The following is a 13,233-nucleotide window of genomic DNA, read 5'->3' as shown; positions in this document are numbered from 1 at the left end:
AAATGGCATACACACACAATGAAGACTTAATTATGAAGTGTAACAAGTTCTACACGCAGTAGGAGTAACTGTCAGCACCAGCCAGAGCTGCCTGACAACTGCAGATTAGATACAAGAAAAGTGAATGAATGTGCTTTTTTTTTGTATTTGTGGTTTCATTGTCTGTGGTTGTCAGAACTCTGGGTGAACCAGCAGCCACATTACTGTAAGATAAAGACAAGAAAGCACATGTCTGTTCCTGGCACAGAATAATGTCATTCATGTGTATTTTAGAAACGTAGTTTTCCTTTTTAAAATAGTCAGCAAGAAAAATGTGATGCAATGAAGAATCTGTCATTAGCAAATCATCAGTTTGGACAACAGTTGTTATACTGCCCCATCTGAAGCAGACGTTTCTTCTTTGGTTCTTCAGATATCAACTTCTTCAGCCTGCCAGTTCTTCAGCCATGGTTGACTTTGATGTGATGACCCGTAACATTAGGATTAGTGACATTCTGTTGAGACTTTGCAGCAGTCAGCATGATCTTAATGTGTTATTGTTGCACATACTGGGTTGAAGAGGTTCCTGCAAACTGCTGGGAAGATGTGGCAATAGACCAAATAGTCACAGATGAAAGGTTCTTAATGTTTAAATGCCTCTGCAACCTCAGGACAAGGTCAAAAATGGACAGGGAGATATGTAGCATTGTGAAATACAGAATCCAGAACGCTGCACCAACCTCAAAACAGAAAAGTTGAAATAGACAGTATGGAAAATGCAGAGAAAAAGTACAAATGACATACAACACACAATGAAGACTACACGCAGTACGAGTAACTGTCAGCACCACCCAGAGTTGCCTGACAAGTGCAGATTAGATACAAGAAAAGTGAATGAATGTGCTTTTTTTTTTTTTTTTTTTTTTTTGTATTTGTGGTTTCATTGTCTGTGGTCTTCAGAATTCTGGGTGGACCAGCAGCCATGTTACTGTAAGATGACAAAAACAAGAAAACACGTCAAAAATGTACAGGCAGATATGTAGCAATGTGAAATCCACAATCCAAAACCCTGCTCCAACCTCAAAAAAGAAAAAGTTGGGACAGTGTAATTAAAAAAAAACAAACAAACCACACACACACGATTAACATTTACCTGGACTTCTCCTTCATTGTAGACAGTATGAATTCAAGATATATCATGTTGTGTGTGGTCAGCCTGCAAATATACATCCATTCCTACATTTCAGACATGTAACACATTCCAAAAAAACTGGCAATGAGGTAAAAAAATTAAATAATGATATTATTTCAAAAAGGTAATGTCAGCAGGTGATTGTAATTATGATTTGGTACAAAGACAGTATCCACAAAAGGCTGTCTTTGAGTAGCAAAAATACAGAGGAGCTCCAGTTCGTCAACCATTGTGTGAGAAAAGTGTTTAAATGTTACAATGTTCCCCAAAGAAGAAGTGATTTGCATAATATTAAAAACAAAACAAAACCACAGATGATCTCGGATCCCTCAGACACCGTTACATCAATAATCACCGTTCATCAATAGCTGATGTAACCTTTGGGAAACCTTTGACAAGCACTTAAACAGTTACATTTACAGATAATCCTTAAATATTTACTGTGCAAAAAATAAATAAATAAAAAACCCAAAACAAAAGCAAAAACAAAAAAGAAACATTATGTTATGTTAACCTTGTCATGAAGTGGCTTCAACATATGTGGGCTTCAACGAATTTGAGTTGGATGATCATACAGTGGAAATGAGAAATGTGGTCCGACTAATTAGTATTCTAGATCTTTCTTGAAGAAGCGAAGGCAAAGCAACTAGCTTCCATTCATTTTTGTGTTGAGTGGGCACTTAACAGTGACAAGAGACAAGTGGCCGCTATGCCACCAGCGACACAAGGCCAAAATAGACAAGTCTGTTTTATGTAAATTATGCTGAGTGATGCCACATGGTGACTACAAATCTGAGTAAAGCTGGCATGACAGACGTCGTTTGGTTGTTGGTTATATAATTATTTATAGTAAAGTTCATATTTAAACTGCAAAGCATCAAGCCTCAATTACATTACTTCATGACAAGGGTTTGCTTATAAAATCATTGCCATTTTTTTATGTATATATTGGCAGATATATCAGTATCATATTTTTTGTTACTTCCTGATATTGTCTGCCAAAAATCCATATTGGTTGGGCTTAGTTGGGCCAGCTGCACTAAGGCTGATCAGCAGACACTTCAGCGGGTGGTGAAAATAGCGGGGAGTATCACTGGGATGACTCTCCCAGAGATTAACACTATCTATCCCACTCGCTGTCTTAATAGAGTGTGTAATATCCTGCGAGACCAGCACCATCCTGCTTATCACTTTTTCCATCTGTTGCCTTCAGGGAGAAGGTATAGGGCCGTAAAGGCCAGAACATCTAGACTGGCCAATAGCCTGTATCCTCAAGCTGTCAGATTATTGAACTCTGCCCTCCCCCCTCTCTGCCTCCCTCCCACGGTCTATAACTATATCAATTGCATTGAGCTCATAATCAATTGTAGTAGCACTGAACTGGTTTTGCATTGTTGCACATTGTTATTATTATTATTTATTTATTTGGAAATTGCCCTCTTCCCCCTATGTCCCTCCTTCCGTGGATTATAGCCATCAATTAATAGTATTGAACTGGTTTCTGCATTGCTGCACAGTGTCACCGTTTTTATATTTATTTATTTGGTCTGTTCTTACTCTTAATGCATTTTTTCAATATCTTGTTTTTATATTGCTGTCAAATGTCACTGTACAGATGTTATAAATGTTCCATGGGGTGTTTAGGGGGTTATTTATTGTACTGGTTGCTCTTTTTAACTACGTATGTGGATGCTCCAGACGTAATTTTGTGTGTTCTTTGTGGCAATGACAATAAATGCTTGAATCTTGAATCTTTAGTCGATAATGTCTGCCCTAGGAGCCACATGGTGGTTGGTTAAATCAACATCCTGTATGTCAGTGGTAAATTTGCGCAACAGCAGTCATACCACCACAAGTGAAGCAGACACTTCTTTCTCTGTCTTTCTCAGCATATGTGTGGTTAAAGTTCCATACATCTTAAAATGAGGTTGTTTGCATTTTCTTTTATTTACAAAGCTGGAGTCTGGTCAGCAAGGCCACTGCTGCTTGTTATATATACATTGAATTTCACATTCTGGGTTGATTTGAACATGTCAGAGTTAATCAAACTAAATATATCACTTTGAGGAGAAAAAAAAGAAAAAAGAGTTGAGTAGTTTACTCAGATTGATAACAACACCTTAATATGTGTAAAGTTGTAAAAAAAAAAAAAAAAAAGCACTAATAATAATTTGTCCATTAATTTGGCCTTCAGGTGCAGAGGAGGGACCCAGGGTATATAGGGAGAAGGATGCTGAGGATGGAGCCACCAGGCAGGAGGAGAAGAGGGAGGCCAAACAGGAGGTTTATGGATGTGCTGAGGGAGGACATGCAGATGGTTGGTGTGACAGAGGAAGATACAGAGGACAGGGTGAGATGGAAACAATTGATCTGCTGTGGCGACCCCTAACGGGAACAGCCAAAAGATAAAAACTGCCTTCACTGCACATGCATCATTTTGGACCACAGCAGTACATCTGAGACGAAGTCTGTTCACCCAAAGCAGTCACATGGCTTAATGGGATTATTAACCATAGGTAAAACATCTTAAATCAAATTTAAGCAGAAACTCTGCAAAACCCTGTGACACTATGAAATGACCGACGCACAGTGAACGCATCAGTTAGCAGCTTTTGTAGCCACGGCGCTCTGATCACTTCATCCGTCTTTTATGATGTAATAATGCTGAATTTATGTGGAAATGATTGTTGCACAAAAGCTTTATAGATCTGTCACTGAGATAGATGATGACTGGAGTGCAGTTTGATGCAGAAACAAGGTGTTAATCCATGAACCGCGGCTAATGGCACATGTGCAGTGAAGGCAGGCAGACCGATTTTTAGAGGGGATCGTTCGGTCGGCGACACCAGAACATTCAGGGTTCCTTGAAGTCATACGAACTCATTTACATTATCACAGTGACACACAGCTGATTCATTACCTTATAGCCTTGAAGCAAACCTATCTCTGCCATGGTTTCCTGAAATGTGAAATAGTTAAGCGCAATATATTTGAAAATTGTGTGTGTTTTTAATGAAAAATAGGCTAAATTTACAAGAAAAAAATAGTCAGTTAAAAGAATAACATGATGTTTGTTGGGGTATTTCAAAAGATGCTATGCAGTGATGAATGCTGGGTAAACTATACGCTGCCTCTATGTCAACCAATGACATAGCTAAATTTATGACACCAAAGACCTTGCGGAAAAATATCTTCCTACAAATATAAATTCGGCGGTAATAAAGAAAGGACAGAAAGAGAAGAGAGCAAATCTGACTAAATTAGACAGTTTGGGATTTTCCAACATGGCCAGTAGCCCTGTGACAAGTCTGGACCTGGGCCGCTCCTCTTGTGTCTGATGTTGCCGGTGGCAGTGGCATCAGCTGAGAGATCATTTTCCAAGTTAAAAATGATCAAGACACATGAGGAGCTCCATGGGGCAGGAGGACCTGAGTGGATTAGCTATACTCTTCACTGAAAACTCAAGAGCCAGAGAGTTGGACATTGGGGATGTAATAGAGGATTAGCGCAATGCTCGCAAGATGCCCTTCTACTGAACCAAATATTTTTCAGGAAACTTGGGGTATCTTATAATAATCTGACTGTGGTGAGTTGCCACGCCCCTTCCCTGTTTGATCACTGCTGTGCGCCAATTTCACGGGGGGTTTTGTTTTGAAAGGCACCCTGACGGATGAATTTGATCTCCACACGGCCACGCAGTTTGTCGTACCAATGCGTCCCACTTTGTCACACTATATAAAATAATCATTTTGTAGCCAGTGATGCATCAGAACTTGGCTGATGAAACCATCCCCTCATTGCTCCCAGAATCACAGAGAAATTATCTACAGCTGCAGGTCGTATCATGCACGTCGTACGGTGGAGAACGCATTTGGAATCTTGCCTCAAAGGTCATTATTTATTATATATTGTAATGAGGGCAGCACGGTGGTTTAGTAGTTAGCACTGTTGCCTCACAGCAAGAAGGTCATGGGTTCAGTTCCCACCTTTGGCCTTTCTGTGTGGAGTTTGCATGTTCTCCACGTGTTTGCGTGGGTTTCCTCCGGGTGCGCCAGTTTCTTCCCACATCCAAAGACATGTGGGTTAGGTGGACTGGAGTCTTTAAATTTTCCGTAGGTGTGCGAGTGTTTGACTGTTTGTGGCCCTGTGACAGACTGGCATCCTGTCCTAGGTGTACCCCGCCTTGCGCTCTATGACTGCTGGGATTGGCTCCAGCCCCTCACAACCCTTAATTGGACTAAGCAGTTGAAGATGAGTGTGTCTGAGATATTGCAATGATTGGTAAATCAGTTGTATTTTCGTTTGTTCTTATCAGTTAGATAATGTATCTGTGAAGTTATATTTATTATGGATGTAACATCTCGTCATAATCTCGATTTCAAGTTCAGATGTTCTGTGCGCAATGACAAACAGTAACACGCAGTGTTTTCAAATCGGTTGCGCAGTGTTCCAGAAATTAATGAGTGCCAGCAGTTTTGAACATTTCAAAATTTTCTTTGCACACTGGCACACAGCCGTGCACAGTTTGCAAAGGGTTTATTCACTAGCACGCCAGATTGCTCACCAGTGCGGGTATCGAATTAGTGCAAGTGTCAAGATCTTTAAATAAAGTGTAAAAAAAACCAACATCTCTCTATAGGATTCTTTTTATTATCATCTCTGAGGACACTAATTGTTGAAGCTTTATAGGTGGAATTCTTTCCTATTCTTGCTTGATGTACGACTTCAGTTGTTCAACAGTCTCCATTGTCTTATTTTGCACTTCATAATGCACCACACCTTTTCAATGGGCGACAGGTCTGGACTGCAGGCAGGCCAGTCTAGTACCTCATTTACTACGAAGCCATGCTGTTGTAACACGTGCGGATTGTGGCTTGGCATTGTGTTGCTGAAATAAGCAGGGACATCCCTGAAGAAGACGTTGCTTGGATGGTAGCATGTGTTGCTCCAAAACCTGGATGTACCTTTCAGCATTGACGTTGCCATCGCAGATGCTGGCTTTTGAACTTTGCCCTGGTAACAATCTGGATGGTCCTTTTCCTCTTTTGTCCGGAGGATGTGAGGTCCATGATTTCCAAAAACAATTTGAAATGTGGACTCATCAGACCTTTAAATTAAGAATTTAAAATTCTTCTTCTTACTTATAAGGTTTTGAATAATCAGGTCCCATCTTATCTTAGGGACCTCGTAGTACCATATCACCCCAATAGAGCGCTTCGCTCTCAGTCTGCAGGCTTACTTGTAGTTCCTAGGGTTTGTAAGAGTAGAATGGGAGGCAGAGCCTTCAGCTTTCAGGCTCCTCTCCTGTGGAACCAGCTCCCAATTCAGATCAGGGAGACAGACACCCTCTCTACTTTTAAGATTAGGCTTAAAACTTTCCTTTTTGCTAAAGCTTATAGTTAGGGCTGGATCAGGTGACCCTGAACCATCCCTTAGTTATGCTGCTATAGACGTAGACTGCTGGGGGGTTCCCATGATGCACTGTTTCTTTCTCTTTTTGCTCTATATGCACCACTCTGCATTTAATCATTAGTGATCGATCTCTGCTCCCCTCCACAGCATGTCTTTTTCCTGGTTCTCTCCCTCAGCCCCAACCAGTCCCAGCAGAAGACTGCCCCTCCCTGAGCCTGGTTCTGCTGGAGGTTTCTTCCTGTTAAAAGGGAGTTTTTCCTTCCCACTGTAGCCAAGTGCTTGCTCGCAGGGGGTCGTTTTGACTGTTGGGGTTTTACATAATTATTGTATGGCCTTGCCTTACAATATAAAGCGCCTTGGGGCAACTGTTTGTTGTGATTTGGCGCTATATAAAAAATTGATTGATTGATTGATTGATTGATCAGACCACAATACACTTTTCCACTTTGCATCTGTCCATTTCAAATGAGCTCAGGCCCAGAGAAGGTGGCGGCGTTTCTGGATGTTGTTGATGTATGGCTTTTGCTTTGCATAGTAGAGTTTTAACTTGCACTTGTAGATGTAGCGACAAACTGTGTTAACTGACAATGTTTTCTGAAGTGTTCCTGAACCCACAGGGTAGGATCCTTTACACAGTGATGTCGGTTTTTAATGCAGTGCTGCCTGAGGGATTGAAGGTCATGCATTCGATGTTGGTTTTCGGCCTTGCCGCTTACGTGTCGAAAGTTCTCCAAATTCTCTGAATCTTCTGATTATATTATGGACTGTAGATTCCTAAATTCCTTGCAATTGAACATTGAGAAACATTGTTCTTATACTGTTGGACTATTTTTCACACAGTTGTTCACAAAGTGGTGATCCTCTCCCCATCTTTGCTTGTGAATGGCTGAGCCTTTTGGGGATTCTCCTTTTATTCCCAATCATGACACTCACAATTAGTGTCCTCAGTTCCCAAACGCTTATTGAGTGTTGTTAGAAGGAAAGATGATGTAACACAGTGGTAAACATATCACTGTCCCAGCTTTTTTGAAACGTGTTACAGGCATCCATTTCAAAATGAGCAAATATTTGCATTAAAACAAAAACGTTTATCAGTTTGAACATTAAATATCTTGTCTTTCTGGTGTATTCAATTAAATATAGGTTGAAAAGGATTTGCAAATCATTGTATTCCGTTTTTATTTACATTTTACACAATGTCCCAACTTCATTGGAATTGTGGTTGTAAGATGTGAATCCTTTACAGAAATTCTAAGGAACAAAATTATACTGGTGCTGAAGAAAGTCCTTTTTTATGATGTATCTCATAACTCATAACCTCTGAAACCAGCTTTTGTAGCTTTTTCTGCATTTTTATGAGTTCTGGTACGACGTAATAATCAGTGATCTCAGTTGTGTCATTCCTGCACACTTAAATATTTGTAAGTACATACCCACAGATTCACTTCTACTGTATTTGCTGGAGTTTAATCCAAACAGGAACACAGTTTTTCAACAAGTCAACAAATTGATGCATCAGAAGTGGTTACCCTTGAAACCTGAGCGTGGATGTCAGGCAAGTTTTTGTTCTTTAGCTGTCTGTCAGAGCTGTTGAAGATGTGAAGCAAATCACGAATATGTATGAGCTCAAAGTGAAGACTGGCCATCCACAGCTTAGTGCAGTATAGCACAGTACAGTGTAGTCAGAGCTGGGTCAGATTACTTTGAAATTTCCTGAATAACAGCGCTGCCAACCATCCCGCATTGGGCGGGACAGTCCCAGAATTTACCTCCGTGTCCCACGCTCTGCATGAGTGTGTGGGACGCCCATTAGTCCTGCATTTGTGTGGGTCCGGTCCAGGCATGCCCCGAGACCCAACCCTAGTTATGCTTCACGCCCTTGGCGCTCATGGCCACGCGGGGGTGTCCCACATCGGTAAATTCAAATGGTGCCAGGTATGCAATTACTGAATGCAAATTACATGGCCACTTTTTTTTAAATGAGTAACATAATCCATTAAATTACAACAAAGTAATGTAATCTGAATACGCATACTTTTGGATTACTTTTGGATTGCCAGGAATCAAAAGCTGTTTTTTTCAAGTGAAGCAGACAGACCACTGCTGCTTGAATCTTCTGATTTTCTTCTTCTATTTTCAGTTGTTACAATTAGTCTTAAAAAAAAACAAGCCAGGCTATAGAATTCAAACCAACATCAATTTCAGGAATATCCTGTTGCTAAAGTAGTCTGGCTGTCAATGCATCTAGCTTGCAGATGCTATAGTCAATACTATTGGAAGTAAATGCACACGTTTTAGCATTTAGTAAGAAGTCCCTCCAGCTGCTCCCTTGTTTGCACTCGAGGTCGCCACAGCAAATCCGAGTTGGATCTGCATGTTGAATTGGCACAAGTTTTATGCCGGATGCCCTTCCTGATACAATCTGCCCAGAAATGTGGCAGGGGTGAGATTTGAACAGGAAACTTTATGCACTGAAACCACTTGGCCACCACTTTTAATAATCAAGTGAATTATCGGACTGGGCAATGAGGAAGGAGTGCATCGTACATGGATGTACAAATAAGGGCTTAGACAAACAAACAGGCCTGAAGTTTCATAGAATTCCAAAAGATAAATCAAGGACAAAGCAGTGGAGTGATCAACAGGAGGGTCATGCAATTTTACTTGGTGGCAAGGGAACATGCATTTGTAGTCATCACTTCATTAAGGTTCACAAATGTTATCCTTTCATATAATCAATTTAATTTGTATTGAATAATGCCTGCCATTCATTATCATGTCCACTTTTAGCATACAGATGTAGCCATATGCGGCAGCACGGTGGCTTAGTGGTTAGCACTGTTGCCTCACAGCGAGAAGGTCGTGGGTTCAATTCCCGTGACCTTTCTGTGTGGAGTTTGCATGTTCTCCCTGTGTTTGCGTGGGTTTCCTCCGGGTGCTCCGGTTTCCTCTCACATCCAAAGCTGTGCGGGTTAGGTGGACTGGAATCTTTGAAACTGTCCGTAGGTGTGTGTGTGGGTGTGTCTGTGCTTGTTTGTCTGTTTGTGGCCCTGCGACAGACTGGCATCCTGTCCTGGGTGTACCCCGCCTTGCGCCCTATGACTGCTGGGATAGGCTCCAGCCCCCCCGCGACCCTTAATTGGACTAAGCGGTAGGAGATGAATGAATGAATGTAGCCATATGCATGCTAACCCCCCCCCCCAAAAAAAATGACATACCTGTCGGCCTCCAAGCTTTTGTAATTGTTTTGTTAATTTGTTTGTTGGAATTTGTACAAGTCATGAAAAGTTTTCAGTCCCCGATCAAACCTCATCTTGTGAAGTATTTTATGCTGAGCTTCAACATCTGACGATGTCATGTATGTTGAAACATTGTATATTATTGAATTGTTAACATGTTACATTTCAAATGCTAGCAAAAATGGCCTGCTACGCCTTCCAGTTGATGGCCAGTGTCATGCCATTGCACAAAAATTATGTCACTTTTGAGATGTCCGAATTCTCCTTTTGGTTGAAGATCAACCTGTCGTGGCTACACAGGTAGAGTGGCTTCTAGTTTACTTCCAGTTCAAGATGTAATACCACTGGATCATTGAAAGAGATTTATCAAAATGTAATCAAGTAATCCTTGGTAATGCAACTATAATCTTTAAAAAATATATAGAATAATTTTCTAGAGTATAAGTCATTTTTTTTGTTGTTGTTGTTGTTTTTTTTACTAGTTTGGGACTTATACACCAAAAATTCACAAGTTTGTTGTTAATAATAGTAATTATAATCAGAATCGAATTTGTTGCCAAGTACGTTTACACATACAAAGAAATAGATCATTTTACACAATTGTGTGTCTTCTTTTATTTATTTTATTCCTTTTACTTATTGATGTTTTTAATTTTTTAATTTTGTTTTTAATCTTTAATTCATTTTATTCTGCCTTTTAAATGATGTTTGTGAAGCACTTTGAGGCGACTTGTGATTTTGCACTATATAAATCAATACATTTGATTTTGATTTGAAAAAGAAAAGAAAAACACTTCTGTAAGAAGTAAAAGACTCAAATAGGTAATAATATATTCACTGTTAAATAGATATAATGTAGTGGAGTGGGACTGTGCAAAAACAGGTGATTGGAGTACAGATGTAAAGTACCTTTCAGTGCAGGGATGACCAATCTGTACTTTGTGGTAGTGGGGGTGGGGTGCAGGGTAAGTGAGGGTCTCTGGCATTATTTATTAAGCCCTGGTCCCACCAAATAATGAACAGTGAATAATGAGCCATGCAGCATGTTTTTTTTTTTTTGGTAGAGGAGGTATTCAACAACTGTGGGAGAATAGTTGTTCTAGCTGAGGATGCAGAAGCTGTTTTTGTGTCTTGAGGATTTGGACCTGATGGACCTCAGCCTCTTGCCAGAGGGGAGGGTGACAAAACATTTGTGACCTGGGTGGGTGGGATCCGCTACAATCTTCCTTGCTCACCTCAGGGCCCTGGAGACATACAGATCCTGTAGGGATGGCAGACTGGAATCAATCATCTTCTCTGCTGCGTGGATGATCTGCTATTAATATAGAACTTTCCCAAGAATCAAAGCACTAAACAAAATAAACTCCAAGTATGAAGGAATAAATGGAAATAATAAAAAAAACACAGTACAACAATACCCCAAAAATCCCAAATAGAGCACATAACACAGAAAAAGGTATGACTTATAGTATAGTATAGTATTTGCAGAACTTTACGCATGTAGTCCCCTCTTTAATACTGGACTGGTCAAGCTAACATAATCATAAGCAGTTACGGTAAGGTCAGTTGATTATGCAGTCCACTTCAGTTCATTGTCAGACTGCACTGCAAATAACTCTAGAGGCACTTAATGACTTCATAATTCATCCTGCTGCTTTTGTCAATAAGTGCTAATGAATCAGTTCCATGATACACGCAGAGTAAAACATTTCCTCTCCCACACTTTTCAGATGAGGAATCTTTCACATCATCACCTTTTTGTATATCGTCACCTTCCTAAAATAACGGCCTAAGTCATATTTTCCAAAACATGACATAGGCCATTATTTTAGGAAGGTGACGATATGTTCTTTTGCCAACACTAGTTTTTCATGTCACTCAGCCCAGATTTTAATTCTGTCTAGTATGTAATGTCACAAAACTGTGAGCAAATACAAGTGGAAAAACAGTCTGCTGTCAAGATGTCAGTACATTTATCAGACTTGACATATATACGTTAGGTATATAGTGTTGTGTTACGTACATGATCATCATGTATGGAAACCCATCATGTACACAACAGGTGTGTGTGTGTGTGTGTGTGTGTGTGTATATATATATATATATATATATATATATATATATATATATATATATATATATATATATATATATATATATATATATATATATATATATCCTCAACCATTTTCAAAACACATCTTTGTATTGCAATGATTTTACCTCATAGCCTCACAGTGGAACTATGATTTTCTAAAGCTTAGCATGCTTTTGGAAAAGGAGGTACATTTTTGCATCCGGTGTCAAAATAGGGCCCAAAATATCTTAGCTCTGAAGACAAAAGACTCCTTTAACCAAAAGGTGCTTAATCCAGATGCAGATGATCTTCAGAGGATGGTTGGACTGCAGCGATGACGCCCTACCTTGTGGAAAAATTTTAAGTCGATAGTGTTTGAGTTATGTGCACGGACACACCTTGTTCTTGATAATAGTGTCTAAAGATTTCCTGTCTTGTGTGTTGAGCTTTGATAATAGTTTCTAAATTTTTTTTTTCCGAGATTCACATTGAAAGCCCAAGTTGAGTTAAATTAGTCCCTTTAATGGCAGATGTTTTTTTAAAGTCAAACTCAGGCTTGAAGAATCTGAAGCTGCACACACTGCTGAAAAGATGATTTATTATCTCTGGTGGATAGACAGATTATTCCCAGTGGTCCGTTTTACACTGACAGATGTTTCTGTGAGGCTGCAGTCACATATTTGTCATTTCAGTACTGAATTGATTTTTTCAATGTTTTTTGTAAATACTTTCTGTGATGGGTTAGTTGTTAATTCTTTGACCCCAGTCGTCATTGTTATTGTCCACAGTGAACCCGTGCTGCTATTTCCCCTGTCAGAACGGAGCCGCCTGTGTGAGGTTTGGCGAGGGCGCGTATGAATGTGACTGCACCCGTACCGGTTACTACGGAGACAACTGCACTGTCCGTGAGTACCTTTATCCTATTGTTTATTATTGCACATGTGAGGAATGTGAAATATTTCTGTTATTTCCTTCTACGGGGCAAGGAACTAACACAGTATGCGAGTTTCCTCACCTGTGTAGGATGCAGCAAAATGAAAGAAAGTGTTAATTTGTTGTCATTAAATCAGGAAATAGTGAAACATAGTCTGCTCCACATGGGAGGATACACAAATATTTGGAGAACAGATGCACGGCTGCTGGAAAGAGACCAGCTGGATCAGTTCTGTTTCCACTAAAGCGCTTCCACTCATAAATCTGATGGTCTGATTCTGAATAACGATGCTCAACGATCACATGACCTCACTGGTAGCGTGTTGAGTAATTACTCCGCAAGATGTTATAACAATTAACTGTCGATGCGTCTGAGGAGAAAACTGTAATGAATTGTGGGT

The 13,233-nt window shown here is 40.0% G+C and overlaps 1 protein-coding gene across 1 annotated transcript in view; it reads left to right on the top strand.

Annotated features, from left to right (window-relative positions):
* Nucleotides 1–13,233, top strand: part of pdcl (phosducin-like) — an 86,286-nt gene that overhangs the window by 13,408 nt on the left and 59,645 nt on the right. Inside the window, exon 3 of the mRNA XM_034192987.1 lies at nt 12,688–12,804. Coding sequence (XP_034048878.1) covers nt 12,688–12,804 — 117 coding nt within the window. The remainder of the gene's footprint in view (nt 1–12,687; nt 12,805–13,233) is intronic.

This window comes from Thalassophryne amazonica, chromosome 17 (genome assembly GCF_902500255.1).
Source record: "Thalassophryne amazonica chromosome 17, fThaAma1.1, whole genome shotgun sequence".
Classification (NCBI taxonomy): Eukaryota; Metazoa; Chordata; class Actinopteri; order Batrachoidiformes; family Batrachoididae; genus Thalassophryne; species Thalassophryne amazonica.
Note: the sequence above shows the minus strand (reverse complement) of the source record. Positions and strands in the feature narration are given on the sequence as shown.